This window comes from Lagopus leucura, unplaced genomic scaffold, assembly GCF_019238085.1.
Source record: "Lagopus leucura isolate 7727_CA_CO unplaced genomic scaffold, USGS_WTPT01 Super-Scaffold_100024, whole genome shotgun sequence".
In the NCBI taxonomy this organism is placed as follows: Eukaryota; Metazoa; Chordata; class Aves; order Galliformes; family Phasianidae; genus Lagopus; species Lagopus leucura.
In genome coordinates, this window is record NW_024962276.1 from 2,849,448 (window position 1) to 2,862,421 (window position 12,974).

Here is a 12,974-nt window from a genome sequence, read left to right on the forward strand (position 1 = left end):
ACCCAGCTGCATTGCCTTCCTCCTCCTTCCTTGGTCTTGGAGCACTGTTTAAAAGCGATCTGTGTTAGTGGGGAGCTGTTTGTTTGCACCTGAATTGCACTGGATTGCCTCTGGCTGTTTGTGCTGGTGGAACTGTGCTTATGTTTCCAGACTCATGCAAAACACCTCCTTTGATTTAGATGTTTAATCCTACTGTACCAATGTCACTAGACCACTGGTATCATCCATCTCCATCTCCTATTTGTTCTACAGTTCTGCATGAAATTGGTTGGCACCCCAAACTAGATGCACATCCCAAATTTCCAAGCACCTGACAGCTGCTTTTGGACTTCTAGACTCAATTCCTCAATCAGCATCACGTATCTACAATGAAAAGAAGATGCAATTTGTTTGAAGTGCCTTCTTAATTCTTCAGCACTTGTGTACAAAAAAGATGAAATGATGGGTGGCTTTACTGTGACTCCTTCTCACAGTGCTGCCCCATACACCCCTCATTTTCTTATTCTTTTCTTGCTCTACCTGAGAGACTTCAGAGATGCTGAATTGTGTGGCTCTGTAGGTTAATGACATCGCTGGAGCTGAAGCTCTTTAGCATATCAGGAGGGGGTAATTAGTTGTTGATAGTCAGATGAAGTTGCAGCACGAGTTCCAGCTGGCAGGATGTGGTGACTTTCTAACAGAGGGAACCTTGTCCGTTGGGTGCCCATCCCTGGAGGTGTTCGAGGCCAGGTTGGATGGGATCCTGGGCACCCTGATCTGGTGGCTGGCAGCTCTGCCCAAGGCATGGGGGTTGGAACAAGATGATCTTTAAGGTCCTTTTCAACCTAAGCTATTCGACAATTGCCAGGTTGGCATGTTCACACTCCACACAGCAGCAGCCTTGGCCATGAGCACAGCTGCCTCTGGAGAGATGGGCTGTGATCAGCACCGCTCCGATAAGCTTCTCTCTGCAAGTCCTCTCACACTGGTGTAACCATGCGAGCTGCAGGGCTTGCTGTGCTGTGTGCACTCAGAAACATAGCAGGGAAGAAAGCTACATGTAAGCAGGGCTGCAAGGACCTGCTGCAGGCACAGGATCAGTGCTCCAAGCCCCTGGGTCACCTTTTGTCTCCCACTGCCTTTTTATAGTTATGTTCTGCTCTTCTCCACTTGTCAATAACTCTGGCTGTTATTTGACCTGTCTCTGGAGTGATTTCCTCTAAGCCAGACCTTTCGGTGTCTCAGAAATCCTACAGCACATAAAGGTAACACAAAGAGATGAGGTTTTCTCCATTCTTTTCAGTGGATTTACGCTTGATTGACAAGCCCTGTTGTAGTGCTGGCACCTGGGACTTCCTTGGTGTGCAAATGGATTTTTGCATTACCTCTTTGCGTGCAAATCCCAGCTTCTGCAGCTGAGTTGGGTTGTCCCTCAGGTGAGTTGCCTGGCAGTCCTTGGGCCTTTCTGTGGGGGGCTGATTGTCTCCCTTCTTTCTCTCCAGGAGGCAACGTGTCCCCAGCTGTGCTTTACTTAGAAACTGGGGAGAGCTGCAGAGTGGTGCCTTTGTGATATACTGGTGCTTATTTTGTTCAGCTGTTCTGTAATTAACCTGGGCACAGCAGCTTCCACCATGCTCCCTCCTGAGCGCTGCCAGAGTTTGGTGGGCTTTGCTGTTGCGGAGTTGTTTTGGTGACAGGTAAATTCTGCTAATCCCTGCCTGTTTTCTGCTTTCTCCTGAGAAGACAGATTTGTTTTCCCATTTAACGTATGCTTCTCCCTTTCATTTTTAGAGTTTGAAAGTGGCTGACAAGTTAAGGGTGAAAGCTGAGAAAGAAAAAGTTGCCAGGAGCTTGGAGCTGCTCAACTTCCTCCTCAAAACCGTGACACAGCAGGTGAGAGTGGGACTGATCCTGTGTGCTTTGTGCTCTGTGACCGTGGGGCCAGTGGGTCTTTTCCTTCTGAATACCACTGGGGTCTCTGTTAGGTGTCATGCTTGGATTCTGTGACTGCTCTGCCACTGCATCCCACTTCACTTCTCATCAGAGGTGCCCCTGCAGGGATTGCCTGGCTGGATTTGAGTACAGAACGTTCTGAAGGAGTGATCCACAGCTCTTGAGTGCTGATCTCCAAGAACTTGTTGAAAGATTTGTGCAGCATTCTGCAAACATATGTGGAATCTCCTTTCTTATCAGGAGAAATACAGCCTAGGGTGCAGTGAGGGTGAGCTGGGTTTCACCTCAGATGATTTCCTCTTCACTGAACCCCAGAGACTGATTACCTGAAACTGGGACTTATCCAGCAGCTTTGTGAGTGGGAGCGACACATTGTTCAGCCCTAAAGAAAAGGGCTTTGTTGAGCATGAGATTTTCTATAGGTGGCAAAATAAGTTTCCAACATGGTCTTATTTACTAGAGCAAAATAACACAAGCAGCATAATTGCTGAAGCCCAGTTTCCTACTGATAAGCACTGAGCCCACAGCACAGCCTGTTTCTTTGTGAAGACCTAATAGGAAAGTGGGTGGGGAGATAGAGTATTTCCAGGGCTCTTGTAGCACTGAATAGCCTTGGAGACACCCCGTTCTGTCTGGTTTCCCTGCAATTGGCCCGTGGGTCACAGAAGCTGTAAGAGGCAGTTGGAGGCAGTGTGATTGCATCCTTTAAAAACTGGATTGAAAATGCTGCTGCTTTGCTGTTAGATAGGTACACGGTACATAATCTTCATCCCTACACCCCCAGTCGTGGTCTGTAAAGGGAAAAGGACTAAAGGATCTTTCTGTCCCTTTCATTTCGGTACAATTCCGGCTTAGACTCACAGCTGTCAAGCCAGAGACCAGTTTTCAATAAAACTTTGTACCTGGTGGGTGCATGAATGGCCTATTTTTGCCCCACATTGAAATGTTGCAGTAAATGGGCTCAGAGCTGTGTCTGGGAGAAACCAGGCAGCTTGGTTGTTCCTGGTGCAGTTTTCTCCTGAGGATGTACTGTGCCCTGCAGCCACGAGTGCCCCTTCTGAGCTCACCGCTGATCATTTTGCACTTGCCTCTTGCAGAAGCTGCATGTGGAGTTGATGGAGTTGGACAAAGTGCTGGTAGCTCTGAGCCAGCAGGAAGGCATTGGGAAGTCGGCACGGCTCGACTCTCTCTACTGGAACGTCATGCGATGGCTGAATTACACGTATGTAAGCCTGGCTCTCTGGCTTCTTGGCTCACCTTGGGGGTGACTGCCTGTCCTGCTTCTCCTCTTTGATGTGGGGAGGTAGGAAAACAAACCAAGGTACTTCTCTATCAGGCACACCTTGCCAGGACCTTCAACCCCTTACAGTGATTTTTGGGCTCCTTGGTACATGGATCCCCAGCCACGTTTGCCCTGAAGCTTTGAAAGCTGGAAAGCATTCAGTCTTAATGCCTCGATACTCTTGTGCTAAATGGCATCTGGATTTGAATTTTGCTCCAGGGGAAAAAGAAGGGCAGGATCTTTTTCTCCTTTCTATCAATAGCTTGTAATTGGAATTCTTGCTTCCCCTTTCTTCTGGCAGTGTTAGTGATGTGCGCAGTGTTCAGGAAGTGCTGGGTAGCTCTCCTAATGACTGGGATTTGCAGTCTCGGTGTGTGGGTGGCCTGGTCTGTGGGATCTCAGCACAGTATGGTTCTGGGGAAAATGGTTGCATGTGGCTCACTGTGAGAGCTCACAGGCAGGGAGGGATTGCACCAGGAACAGCCTCACACAGGTCACATGGCACCGTACTGCAAGGTCTGTCCCAAGATGAAGGTTAGTTTTGTCAGCAAGTAGAGACTGTGAAGAAGGATTGCTCAGGGCCTGGTAGGCAAGAAACATTGTGCATGCTGCCTGGGGAAAGGATTGGGGTTTGTGAGTGCAGCCTGCTGTCAATGTTGGTGCTGCTGTGCTATGACATTCAGAAGTCTTTGTAGGTAAGTGGGTATAAGTTGTTGTTTGCACCCAGGGCTCCTAGAGGCAAGTGTTGGCAGGGCAGTTTCTTTCCATTCTGAACTGACACTGCTTGAGAAACTCTCCAGAAGGCTTTGCACTGAAAGCCGGGCCATGGAACTGGGGTCTTATTCCTTGTCAGGGTTCCTTTCTGGAGACTGAGCTGGTGCAGAGCAGCACAGACAGGCTTTGCTCAGGATGGACAGACAGCATCTTTGTAGCCTCGCTTGGGGCCATGGGTGGTTCTGCTTGAGAAATGGGGCTTCTTTCTCCAGCCTCTGGGTGCCTGTGCAGCCCCACAGCTTGGTTAGCTGTCCCCTCTGCAGGCTGGGGACCACCTCCAGGGATGACATTCATCCTCACAGCATGCCTGTGCTTCCTGCATCATTCTTGGGCTCCTGCCTGTTTGTGGCTGCCTGCAGTGTGGATTGCTTTGCTTCTGGCTGTAAAACGACTTGCTCCTGATTTTTGGTGTTCTCTCTGCAGGAAGCCCAAGAAAGAGAAGACAGCCAATAAACCTGTGCAGGAAGCAGAGCCACTGAAGCGTAAGAAGAAAGGGTTCCTACCAGAGACCAAAAAACGTAAGAATCGCAAGAAAGCTGTCCGGGAGAATGGAGCAGCACCAGTAGCCAGTGAAGATGGAGACTCAGCAGCCCCAGAGGAGCAGCCACTGGGAAAAGAAACCCCTGAGCAAAAAGACAACCGCCTGCCTGGTAGCAAGAAGCACAGGAAGAAGAACAGAGGGGTCAGAGAGAACGGGGTGGCAGTGGAGGGCAGCGGGAATGGAGCTGTTAATGGTGGAGATGCTGTGGCTGAGAAGAAGAGAAAGAAGAAGAGGAATAGAAAAAGAAAAGGTGATGTAGGCAATGAAGCTGAGCAGATTCCAGCTGCAAAGAAAGTCAAGGGGGATGTCAACCAGGAGACCCAGCAGAAGCAGGGCAAAGCCAAGAAGAAAAGGAAAGAGAAAAAATCTGCCGTGCTGCAGGAGTAAACTTCAGGGACTCACCCTGGTCTGGCATGGCTAATGTGACTCAGAGGACTGTTTTAATATCTTTTATAACTATATTTTTATGCCCTCCTTGAATTGAAATAAACCTTCCGTGATGCCAAGCTCTGAAGCTGCAGGTCTGACTTGTGTAGAAGGTTCAGAAGGATCCATGTCCCTTCTGGCTCTGGCAATGCCAAACATCCCAAGCTCAGGAGCACAGACTCCATTTTTCTGTGATAACCCCGAGGCAGAAGAGGCTTGCCTGGATTCCTTGGGGATGTGGTAGGGGTGCTGACACTGCAGAGTTGTGTGGTTGAGCCCTGCGGGAGGCTCCCCTGAAGGGCTGTTTCTGTCCTTAGGCCCTGCAGTACTTGCAGCTTTTCCAGTCTGGAAGATGCTGTCTGTTTTAAATGCCTGAGGGTTAAATGGGCTTGTACTTGCATATTCTGAGGTTAAATATATCCAATCTGAGCAGCTCAGATGTCATCAGTAACTAGCATGGTGTTGCTTTTTTGCTTTCTCCTGCACAGCCCTCAGCTGCTGGGTGCAAGAGGGGGGATGTCCCTGCTGATAGCACAGGGATGTCAATAAAGCAGTGAAAACAATTGCAGTGGCTAATTGATTTGTTAGTCTGCCAGGCCAGCAGATTGTGCAGCCTCATCCCTCCTTTCCTCTCCCTGACCTGCTGACCACCGCTCTCTTAGAGGCTGGACCTGCAGGGCTGAGGCAGAGGGCCCAGCAGCAGAGCTGGTTCTGCAGTGCCTTTGGCTTTCTTCCTGCAGGTGGGTCTGTTCTACACTGCATGGGTTATGGGCAAAGGAAATGTCATGTTGCTTTTGGAGGGAGGGAAGGGCTGTGTTTGCCCACGGCTGTTTATCTGCCTTTGCAGTGTCTTCTGTCAATGGCATCAGACTCCCCTGGAGGTGGCTGCTGGCAGCAATGCGATCCCATTCAGTTGCAGTGCCCTGGGAAGGCACAGTGCTCCTCTCACAGCAGTAATCGTGTGAGGTCTGCTGTGCATCCCAAGGAATGAGCTGGCTTCTGGCAGCAGCAGGTAAGGGCTGGAGCTGCAGTGCCTGCCTGCTGGCAGGGCTCAGCAATGTCCTTTCTTTCCCTGTGTTTCACGTTCTGCCCTCACACCTCTTCCTGTGGAGGCAGCAGTGAGCAGCACTTTGTCTCTGGAAGGCACAGCCCGTGTCTGCCCTGGATGCACAGAGAGAGGTGGACTGGAGCCGGGCTCTTCAAGCCTAACAGCATTTGGGCAGAGGAACAGACTGGAGGCTCTGGCTGCAGGTTGGCAGCTGTGATGATGCAGAAATTCAGCACCAGTGTTTGCATCTCTGTGCAGTTCTCCCACATCTGCAGTTTCCCCACCAACTAGTTCTGAGCAAATTAGGGTTGGGCTCATCTTGGCAGAGCTTTTCTCCCAAGCCACCCATTAATCTGGAGGTTACTGTGGGGTCTTGCTGCTGCTGCAGCCTGCAAAACTGCTGCCAGTTGTTGCCAGCTGGAATGTGGCAAGCTGCTGTAGTGCCTTGTTAGAAGCTCAGTCCCAGCTTAGCACCAGGACGTTGATGTGCCTCCTGATGGCCTGTGTGATGACTTTTCAAATATTATGCAAATGCAGCATATAAGAGGGCAGCAGGTCATGCACCTTTAATGATTTGGAGATGCTGAAGGGGAGCAGGAGTTTCAAAACTCAAGCGTCTTCACTGATGATTTCTTTCCCTGTTTCTCTAAGTAGAACATCCTAGAGGTCTTTGCAGCTCTGCAGAACTAGAGGAGAAGCAGTGTTGCAGGTGTGGTGAATGGGAAGCAAGGTGAGCACACAGGTACCTGGGTGTGGTGGGAGGACAGCTCTGGAGCCCACTGGGCTGACTCTTAGGATGTGCAGCAGCTTGATCATGTAGTAGAAGCTGAGCCTGGAGCTCTACATCAGCAGGGCCACCTGGAACAGTGCTGGGCTGTGCTGCACTGGGCTCCAGTTTTGGAAGAAGTGGGAAGGACGGCATGAGATGGAAGCTGTGCTGGCTCTTGTTTCTGACAGGTTGATTTTGTCTTCTTCCTCGCTCGCTCTGTTCACCTGTATGTTCAGCCCCCAGCCTTTGCACAGCAATCCAGGGGGAAAAGGGACAGGAAAGCTGTGAGGCACTGTGTGAGTTGTGGTTTGGTAACAATTGTACCACCAATTAAATTACCTGATTTTAGTCTGGCTTTGATGCACCGTTTATAGAATGCAGTCTCTAATCCAGGCAAATTGTGTTTCACTGGTACTTATATCTGTCTTAAAGTTGCAAATGCTTTATTTTGCTCGATTTCATGTCCTTTCTGCTGCTGGACCTTTAGGGCTGTCAGGGGATAGGCTTTGATTTTAAGAAAGTCTTTCCAGCCATACTGGGCTTGGAAGCTCTTTGGCAGGAGGAGAGATGAAGGGTTCTTCCAAATGCAAGAAAACAGTTGCAATCCCCAAAACTCAAGGAGCTCTTCTGCCTGTTGTCCCAGGCAGGTGGAGCTGGGAGGAGCAGGGCTGTGTGAGGCTGTTTTAGTTGGTGTCCTCGTTGTTCAGTCCCTGCTACCCACAGGTGGTGTGGATGTGCACCTGTATGTCTGTGCTCCAAGAAGAACTAACCAGTTAGCTGTTGTTGGCTGATGGATGCTAAGGCTGCTGAGCTTCTGATCTTAGCTGTTGGAACATTAACATTTATAGAATCTCGCTTATGTCCTTTGCACAGTACAATTGAGCTGAAAGCCTCAAGGGTCTCTGCCAAAAAGTGATCAGAGTTAATTTTTGAGGCACACAAATCCTTTGCTAGCAGGAGGGCCTCCTAGCCTGGCATGTGCACTGTGCTGAAGGGAATGAGTGCAGAAGGGAGATGCTGCAGAGAACTGTAGGAGATGGAGGACTCTTCTAAAGCTGCTCAGAGGAGACACTTGGTTGCAGACATGCCTTGTTTGTGCTGTCAGTGCAGACTGGGGCAGGAGGGCAGGTTGTGCTGCAGCAGAGTGCTGCTAAAGCAGCAGAACCAAGCGACCATCGGCCCAGGGAGTTGGCAGTGGCTGATGCAGGATCGCTGAGGAATGGCGGCCTTGTTGCCTTGGGAATAATTTCCTGCCCTCCTTCCTACACGTCTTCCCAAATCTGCAGCTGCCAGCACGTTAGCCCTGTGTCAGTCAGAGCAGCCAGGGCTTTCACTTCTCACACGTTGCTGTGCAGTGAGGGCCTGGAGGAGGATGGAGCACGGTTCTGTCTCTGCCCACCACTCACTCCTTGTCAGCTCTGCCCCTGGGTTAGATCCAGGCAGCCAGCTTAGGGGGGCTGTCATCCACCAGCCCTTGTCTCCCTGTTCCCTGCTTATGGTGTGGCTTTTAAACCAGCTCCAGGCAGGCAGTTGCTCAGGTGTGTTCACTGCAACCCATGTCAGAGTGCTTCTGGCAGGAGGTGGGGGCAACCTCATCCTAGGGACCAGCCCTACAGGCAGCAACCACAGGAGTGTGCAATCAGATCAAGTGGTGATACAGGAGAGGCAGACAGGAGGTATGTTTTAAATACTTTTATTTCTTAATTTACATAAAGGTATAGATTTGGCTTATTTCTCTTCTTTTATACTCTGAGATTCACAATCAATTGCTCTTAAAAAATAAAATAGTCATTTGCTTCTGAAAGAAATCAGAAAACTATTTTATACTCCTCCTTGTATAACAAGAAAATATACTCCCATACATCACGTAGTAAAGGTGATAGTAAGCGCTGGTTTACCAAACAATAAAGCAAACAGAGAAGACAACAGTTAGGGCAGAAGGTGCAGAGAACTCTGCTTTCCAGAGTACATCCATTCCTTTCATAGGATTCTGTCACCTGAGGTTCTCTCTTAGCCAGTTCTGTAAAGGGTGAGAGGCTGTTGGTTCCCCCACTCAGATTCTAGCTCCAAGTGACAGCAGCAGGAGGCAGTGTGGTTACTGGGCTTGGCAGCTTGCTGCTTTTCGGGTAATTTTCTTGCCTCTCTGTGCAGTTCCCATCACCTCTTCCTCTTGCTGTGTACAAACAGTCTAGTTGTTTCATAGCAAGTACATTGGTGCAAATGCAGTACTGGCTGCAGAGGGAGTTAATGCTTGCTTAAAAACAAAACCACACACTGAGCATGAAGTAAAGCAGAAGAAAGCTGTCATGATTCAAAAGGGCATCCTGGACCATCCCCTCTGGACAACCTATACCTGTGGGGTCAGGCACAGACCCTGATGCATGCAGCAAGGCTGCACCTAATACTCCAGGTCCCAGAGAGTGCAGGGAGGTCAGAAGGAGCCATACTGCAAATCATCAGAGATGGGAGACCCTCAAGCAGAGAGGTGGGGAAGAGGAGCAGCACTGGGGAAGGACCAGACAGAGCCCCAAGGAGTGGGGTGAGATGAAGCAGCACCCGCTGAAAACCTGTCTGCCTTTCCCCTCTCTTGGCTTTTCTTCTGAGGAGATGTAAGTGTGCTGGAATGGGAGGACATGAGTAGTAGTGCTTGCTCCCTTTTGGTGGTGTTTTCCCATGTTTTCAAATGCATTCAAGAGCTGCTTTTATGCACACTCATTTTCAGACATTCATATTAAGTCATTTTGTGTGCAGGAGATCAGGGGTTTTACAAGTATTTGTGTTCTAATTGGAACTGTTTAATCTTATGTTGAAGTTTTGAGTCTGAAACACAACATTGATGATCTAAGCAACCTGAGGTGATAGACTGGAATCTTGCTTCATTGGCTGTGGTGTGTACTAAAAGATATGTATATAAAATCAATTACCTTTTCAAATTAACAGCCTTTCTTTAAAAAAATAAATACTAATTTTAATAAGAGCTGCTCTTCAGCTTTGATGTAAGCAGTGTGTCTTCAGTCTAAGTTCACCAGTTGCATACTGGCAGAAATGGGCCAACACCTTGGGATGGGGAATACTACATTAGAACCCAAGGAGGGGACATGGATGGTGACACAGGTCCAGTTTCTGTTTGATGACATGCATAGTTCATGCCCAGATTTGATGTACCTCTTCTTGCTGACTTAATCCTGCCGACCCTTGATCTAAGTGAGCTGGTTTCACTCCAATAGACCAAATACTTTTATAGGAGCTCTGACTGAACAATTCTTCCAGTTAGGAATACAAACAAGACACACTCAACAAGAAATCCAACCTTTCTGCTTTCGGCCATTAAAACATAGATCACAACATGTAAAGGGACAGCAGGATTCCTGTCCCTTCTCCTGTTCATCTTCATGAGCTATTCTGGTTGCTGCTTGGGCTTCTCTTGGTTAGCCTGGAACATGTGGGAGGGATTCAGGGATCCCTTGGCATGGGACTGCTACAAGTAGGACTTGCTTCTTACTCCCTTGCTTGCTCACATCCCTTTTTCCTTGTTAAAAAAGCATCCACAGCAATTTCCTTCATATACACAGAAGATAAAGCTGGCCTCCTGTAACAGTACTGTGCTTCTCCAGCAAGGATTGGGTTTGGCACAAACAAGAAGAGATGGCAAAACTATAAAACACTTTGTTCCCTTTTCATTGTTGCCTTCAGAGAATTAAGTTTAAGGACAATTCTCGACCTCTGAACTTGAGCAGGAATGCTTCATGTTGTTGACAGTAAATGCTAAAACAGAGAGAGCCTACCAGAAAAGCAGCTCAGGAAATACAGCTAATCTTCTTTGGTATCTGAAATGAAATGACTAATTGTTTCTTTTTAACCATCTTAACAAGGAATTTCTTAATGGGAATCAGAAATTTGTGTGCCTTTAAAGCCAAGTATTTGGCTTCTACAGTGTTGGTATTTCCCCTGCAAATGTAAATAGGGGCATAAGGTGGGAAACAAAAAATTGCTTTGGATTTTCTTTTTGTTATTTTTTCTAACATCCACTTGCTGTTTCCCAGAGGATGCCCAGGCACTCAAGGAAAATTTCTGGCTTAGTTGTTCAGCCAACTCTAGAGCCATTGTTTAAGCATTTTACGTAACAGATGAAGAGGAAATGCTCAGATTTTTATAGGAATCACCCTCGTAACACTGGCAGTGTAGGAATAGTGACTAGTTTGGTGGAGTTAGCAACCATCTCTACTACAATGCTTTGCTGTAGATTGCAGCACATCCTGGAAGTGAACTGGAGATAAAACCCAGATTTACTATCTATACCCTTCTTATGTCTGAACAAAGCTACAGCACAACAGAACAGTCATCTTGGAGATGAAACTCACATCCAGTCCCAGTTTTCCATTTCCTTTGCTGATTTAGTCATACTTGCAGCTTAACCACAGTTGCTTATTGTACATGAACACAAGAGTGAGGTACACCCAAAGTGTCTGGGTGCCTAACCTGGAAGGAGGTCTGGAAAGTCTGACTTCTGGGAGACATGTGAACAGAAAAAGGGAGTGAGAAGTTCACTGAACAAACGCCCTTTCTCTGGAAGCCTGACTCTTTCCAGGGCCTGTGCTCTCTGTGCTCTCCTTCCTTCCTGTCACTCTTGCAGCATTAAGCTGGCGCAGCATAAATTTGGCTTGTGGAGGTCAAGTGCAAGAAACAAGACTCTGTGAAATGATGCTCTGGCTGCTTTACAGCCACACTCTGCTGCACTTGAAACTCTTCTACAGAGTTCAGACACTGGCCTTGTGTCTTGAAGATAAATGATTAAGAGGCACCCCACTAAGAGCAGTCTAGGACAGTGTGTGGAGATGGACATGCATGACCTAACCATTGCTCCAAAGGGAACAGCACTGTAGAGTATCAGCTGCCTGCTCAGAAAATACTGATGAGGGAGAATTAGCACTGACAATACACGTAACATGATATGCATGTAAACAAAGCATGATGTTACTGGCACAGCAGTATTGCACTACCAGGCCATTGGTAAAGCAATTCAGCCAGATGGATTTTGGTATTTTATAAACCTGTGAACCTCCTAGGCAAGGCTGAATGTAGTATACTGAGCAAAATCTGGAGCCTCTAGTATTTCTGTCCAAAGTTTGGGGCCTTTCTGTAACAACCACCAGCACACCCAGTGCAGTGCAACTTTCTCCTCTGTCCTATCGCTCAGCCTCAGGTGACAGGTTCCATCCACCATGGGAACTCTTCCCGTGGTGTCCTTCTAGGACCTGATACCAGGGCACTGAGATGAGGAGAGTTGTGAACGTATTCATGTCTGGTATGGTTACACAGGCAGCTCCAGATTTCAAATGTTTAAATAAAAACTGTTCATCTAAATATATATATATATATATATATATCTGTTATCTAATGTCTTTAGCAGATAAAGCATCTTAGGACATATTTAAATAAAAAATAATAACCTAAATTGAGCCTTCAGTGTTAAAGAAAAAGTGATGTACAGAATAGGTCCCCAACTAGTGCAGTCTCTGGGTGTGGGAGTGCTGGCAGAACAGCAGCATTCAATAGGACAGAAGTCCTGTAACAATGTGGACTTCATTGGCTACAACTAAAACCATTTACACAATCTACAGTCACTCACTTGGGTCCAGTGGAGAGTTGCTTTAGATGCTCAGAGGAACCTGTAATGTCCTTATGCTCAAGAAGCACTGTGTTCCAGGCTGCCCTGCTCATCTCCTGGTGCCTGACCCTGCAGGCTGGAGTGGCATGGTGGATTTGGTGCTGCTATGTAGCCCTTCCAGGGTGGCGTGGAGCTGAGGGAGCCACCGTTTTCCAGTGTGGAAGGGCTTTGAGCTTGAGACTGTTGCTGGAAGCAGGAGTCCACACGTGGTTTCCTTCACCTTCAACTACAAGTGAGGAAAAAGGTGGTTAATGTCTGGTGATAGTGAATGCATGCACCCCACCTTCATGGTGGTATGAAGTCTAAGAGTCTTGCCTCCGCGCAACTGGAAGTCTAGCACAGCTGGATTGGTATGGAGACTGGATGAACATAGTTCTGTGGGTTTTGTGAATGAGAAACACAAAGATGCTGAGATCCAGGCAAAATCTGCCCCAGATTTGGACTCCTATCTGTAGTATTTAAGGTAGCAGCCAAGTCTTGTTCGCATCAGTTATTTAGGTACAACTCCTTGTGCTGTGGATTCAAACAGCTCAG

General features: G+C 47.9%; 2 protein-coding genes across 3 annotated transcripts in view; one reads left to right on the forward strand and one right to left on the reverse strand.

Annotated features, from left to right (window-relative positions):
- The window catches only part of MYBBP1A (MYB binding protein 1a), a 49,580-nt gene extending 44,544 nt beyond the window's left edge, over nt 1-5,036 (forward strand). Inside the window, exons 25-27 of the mRNA XM_042879613.1 lie at nt 1,771-1,872; nt 3,030-3,154; nt 4,412-5,036. Coding sequence (XP_042735547.1) covers nt 1,771-1,872; nt 3,030-3,154; nt 4,412-4,916 — 732 coding nt within the window. The 3' untranslated portion in view covers nt 4,917-5,036. The remainder of the gene's footprint in view (nt 1-1,770; nt 1,873-3,029; nt 3,155-4,411) is intronic.
- A 3,443-nt stretch (nt 5,037-8,479) lies between these two features.
- Nucleotides 8,480-12,974, reverse strand: part of LOC122184567 (protein spinster homolog 2) — a 122,843-nt gene continuing 118,348 nt past the window's right edge. For both annotated transcript variants that reach the window (XM_042879614.1, XM_042879615.1), the window contains exon 13: nt 8,480-12,666. The gene's annotated coding sequence lies outside the window, so the exon portion shown is untranslated. The remainder of the gene's footprint in view (nt 12,667-12,974) is intronic.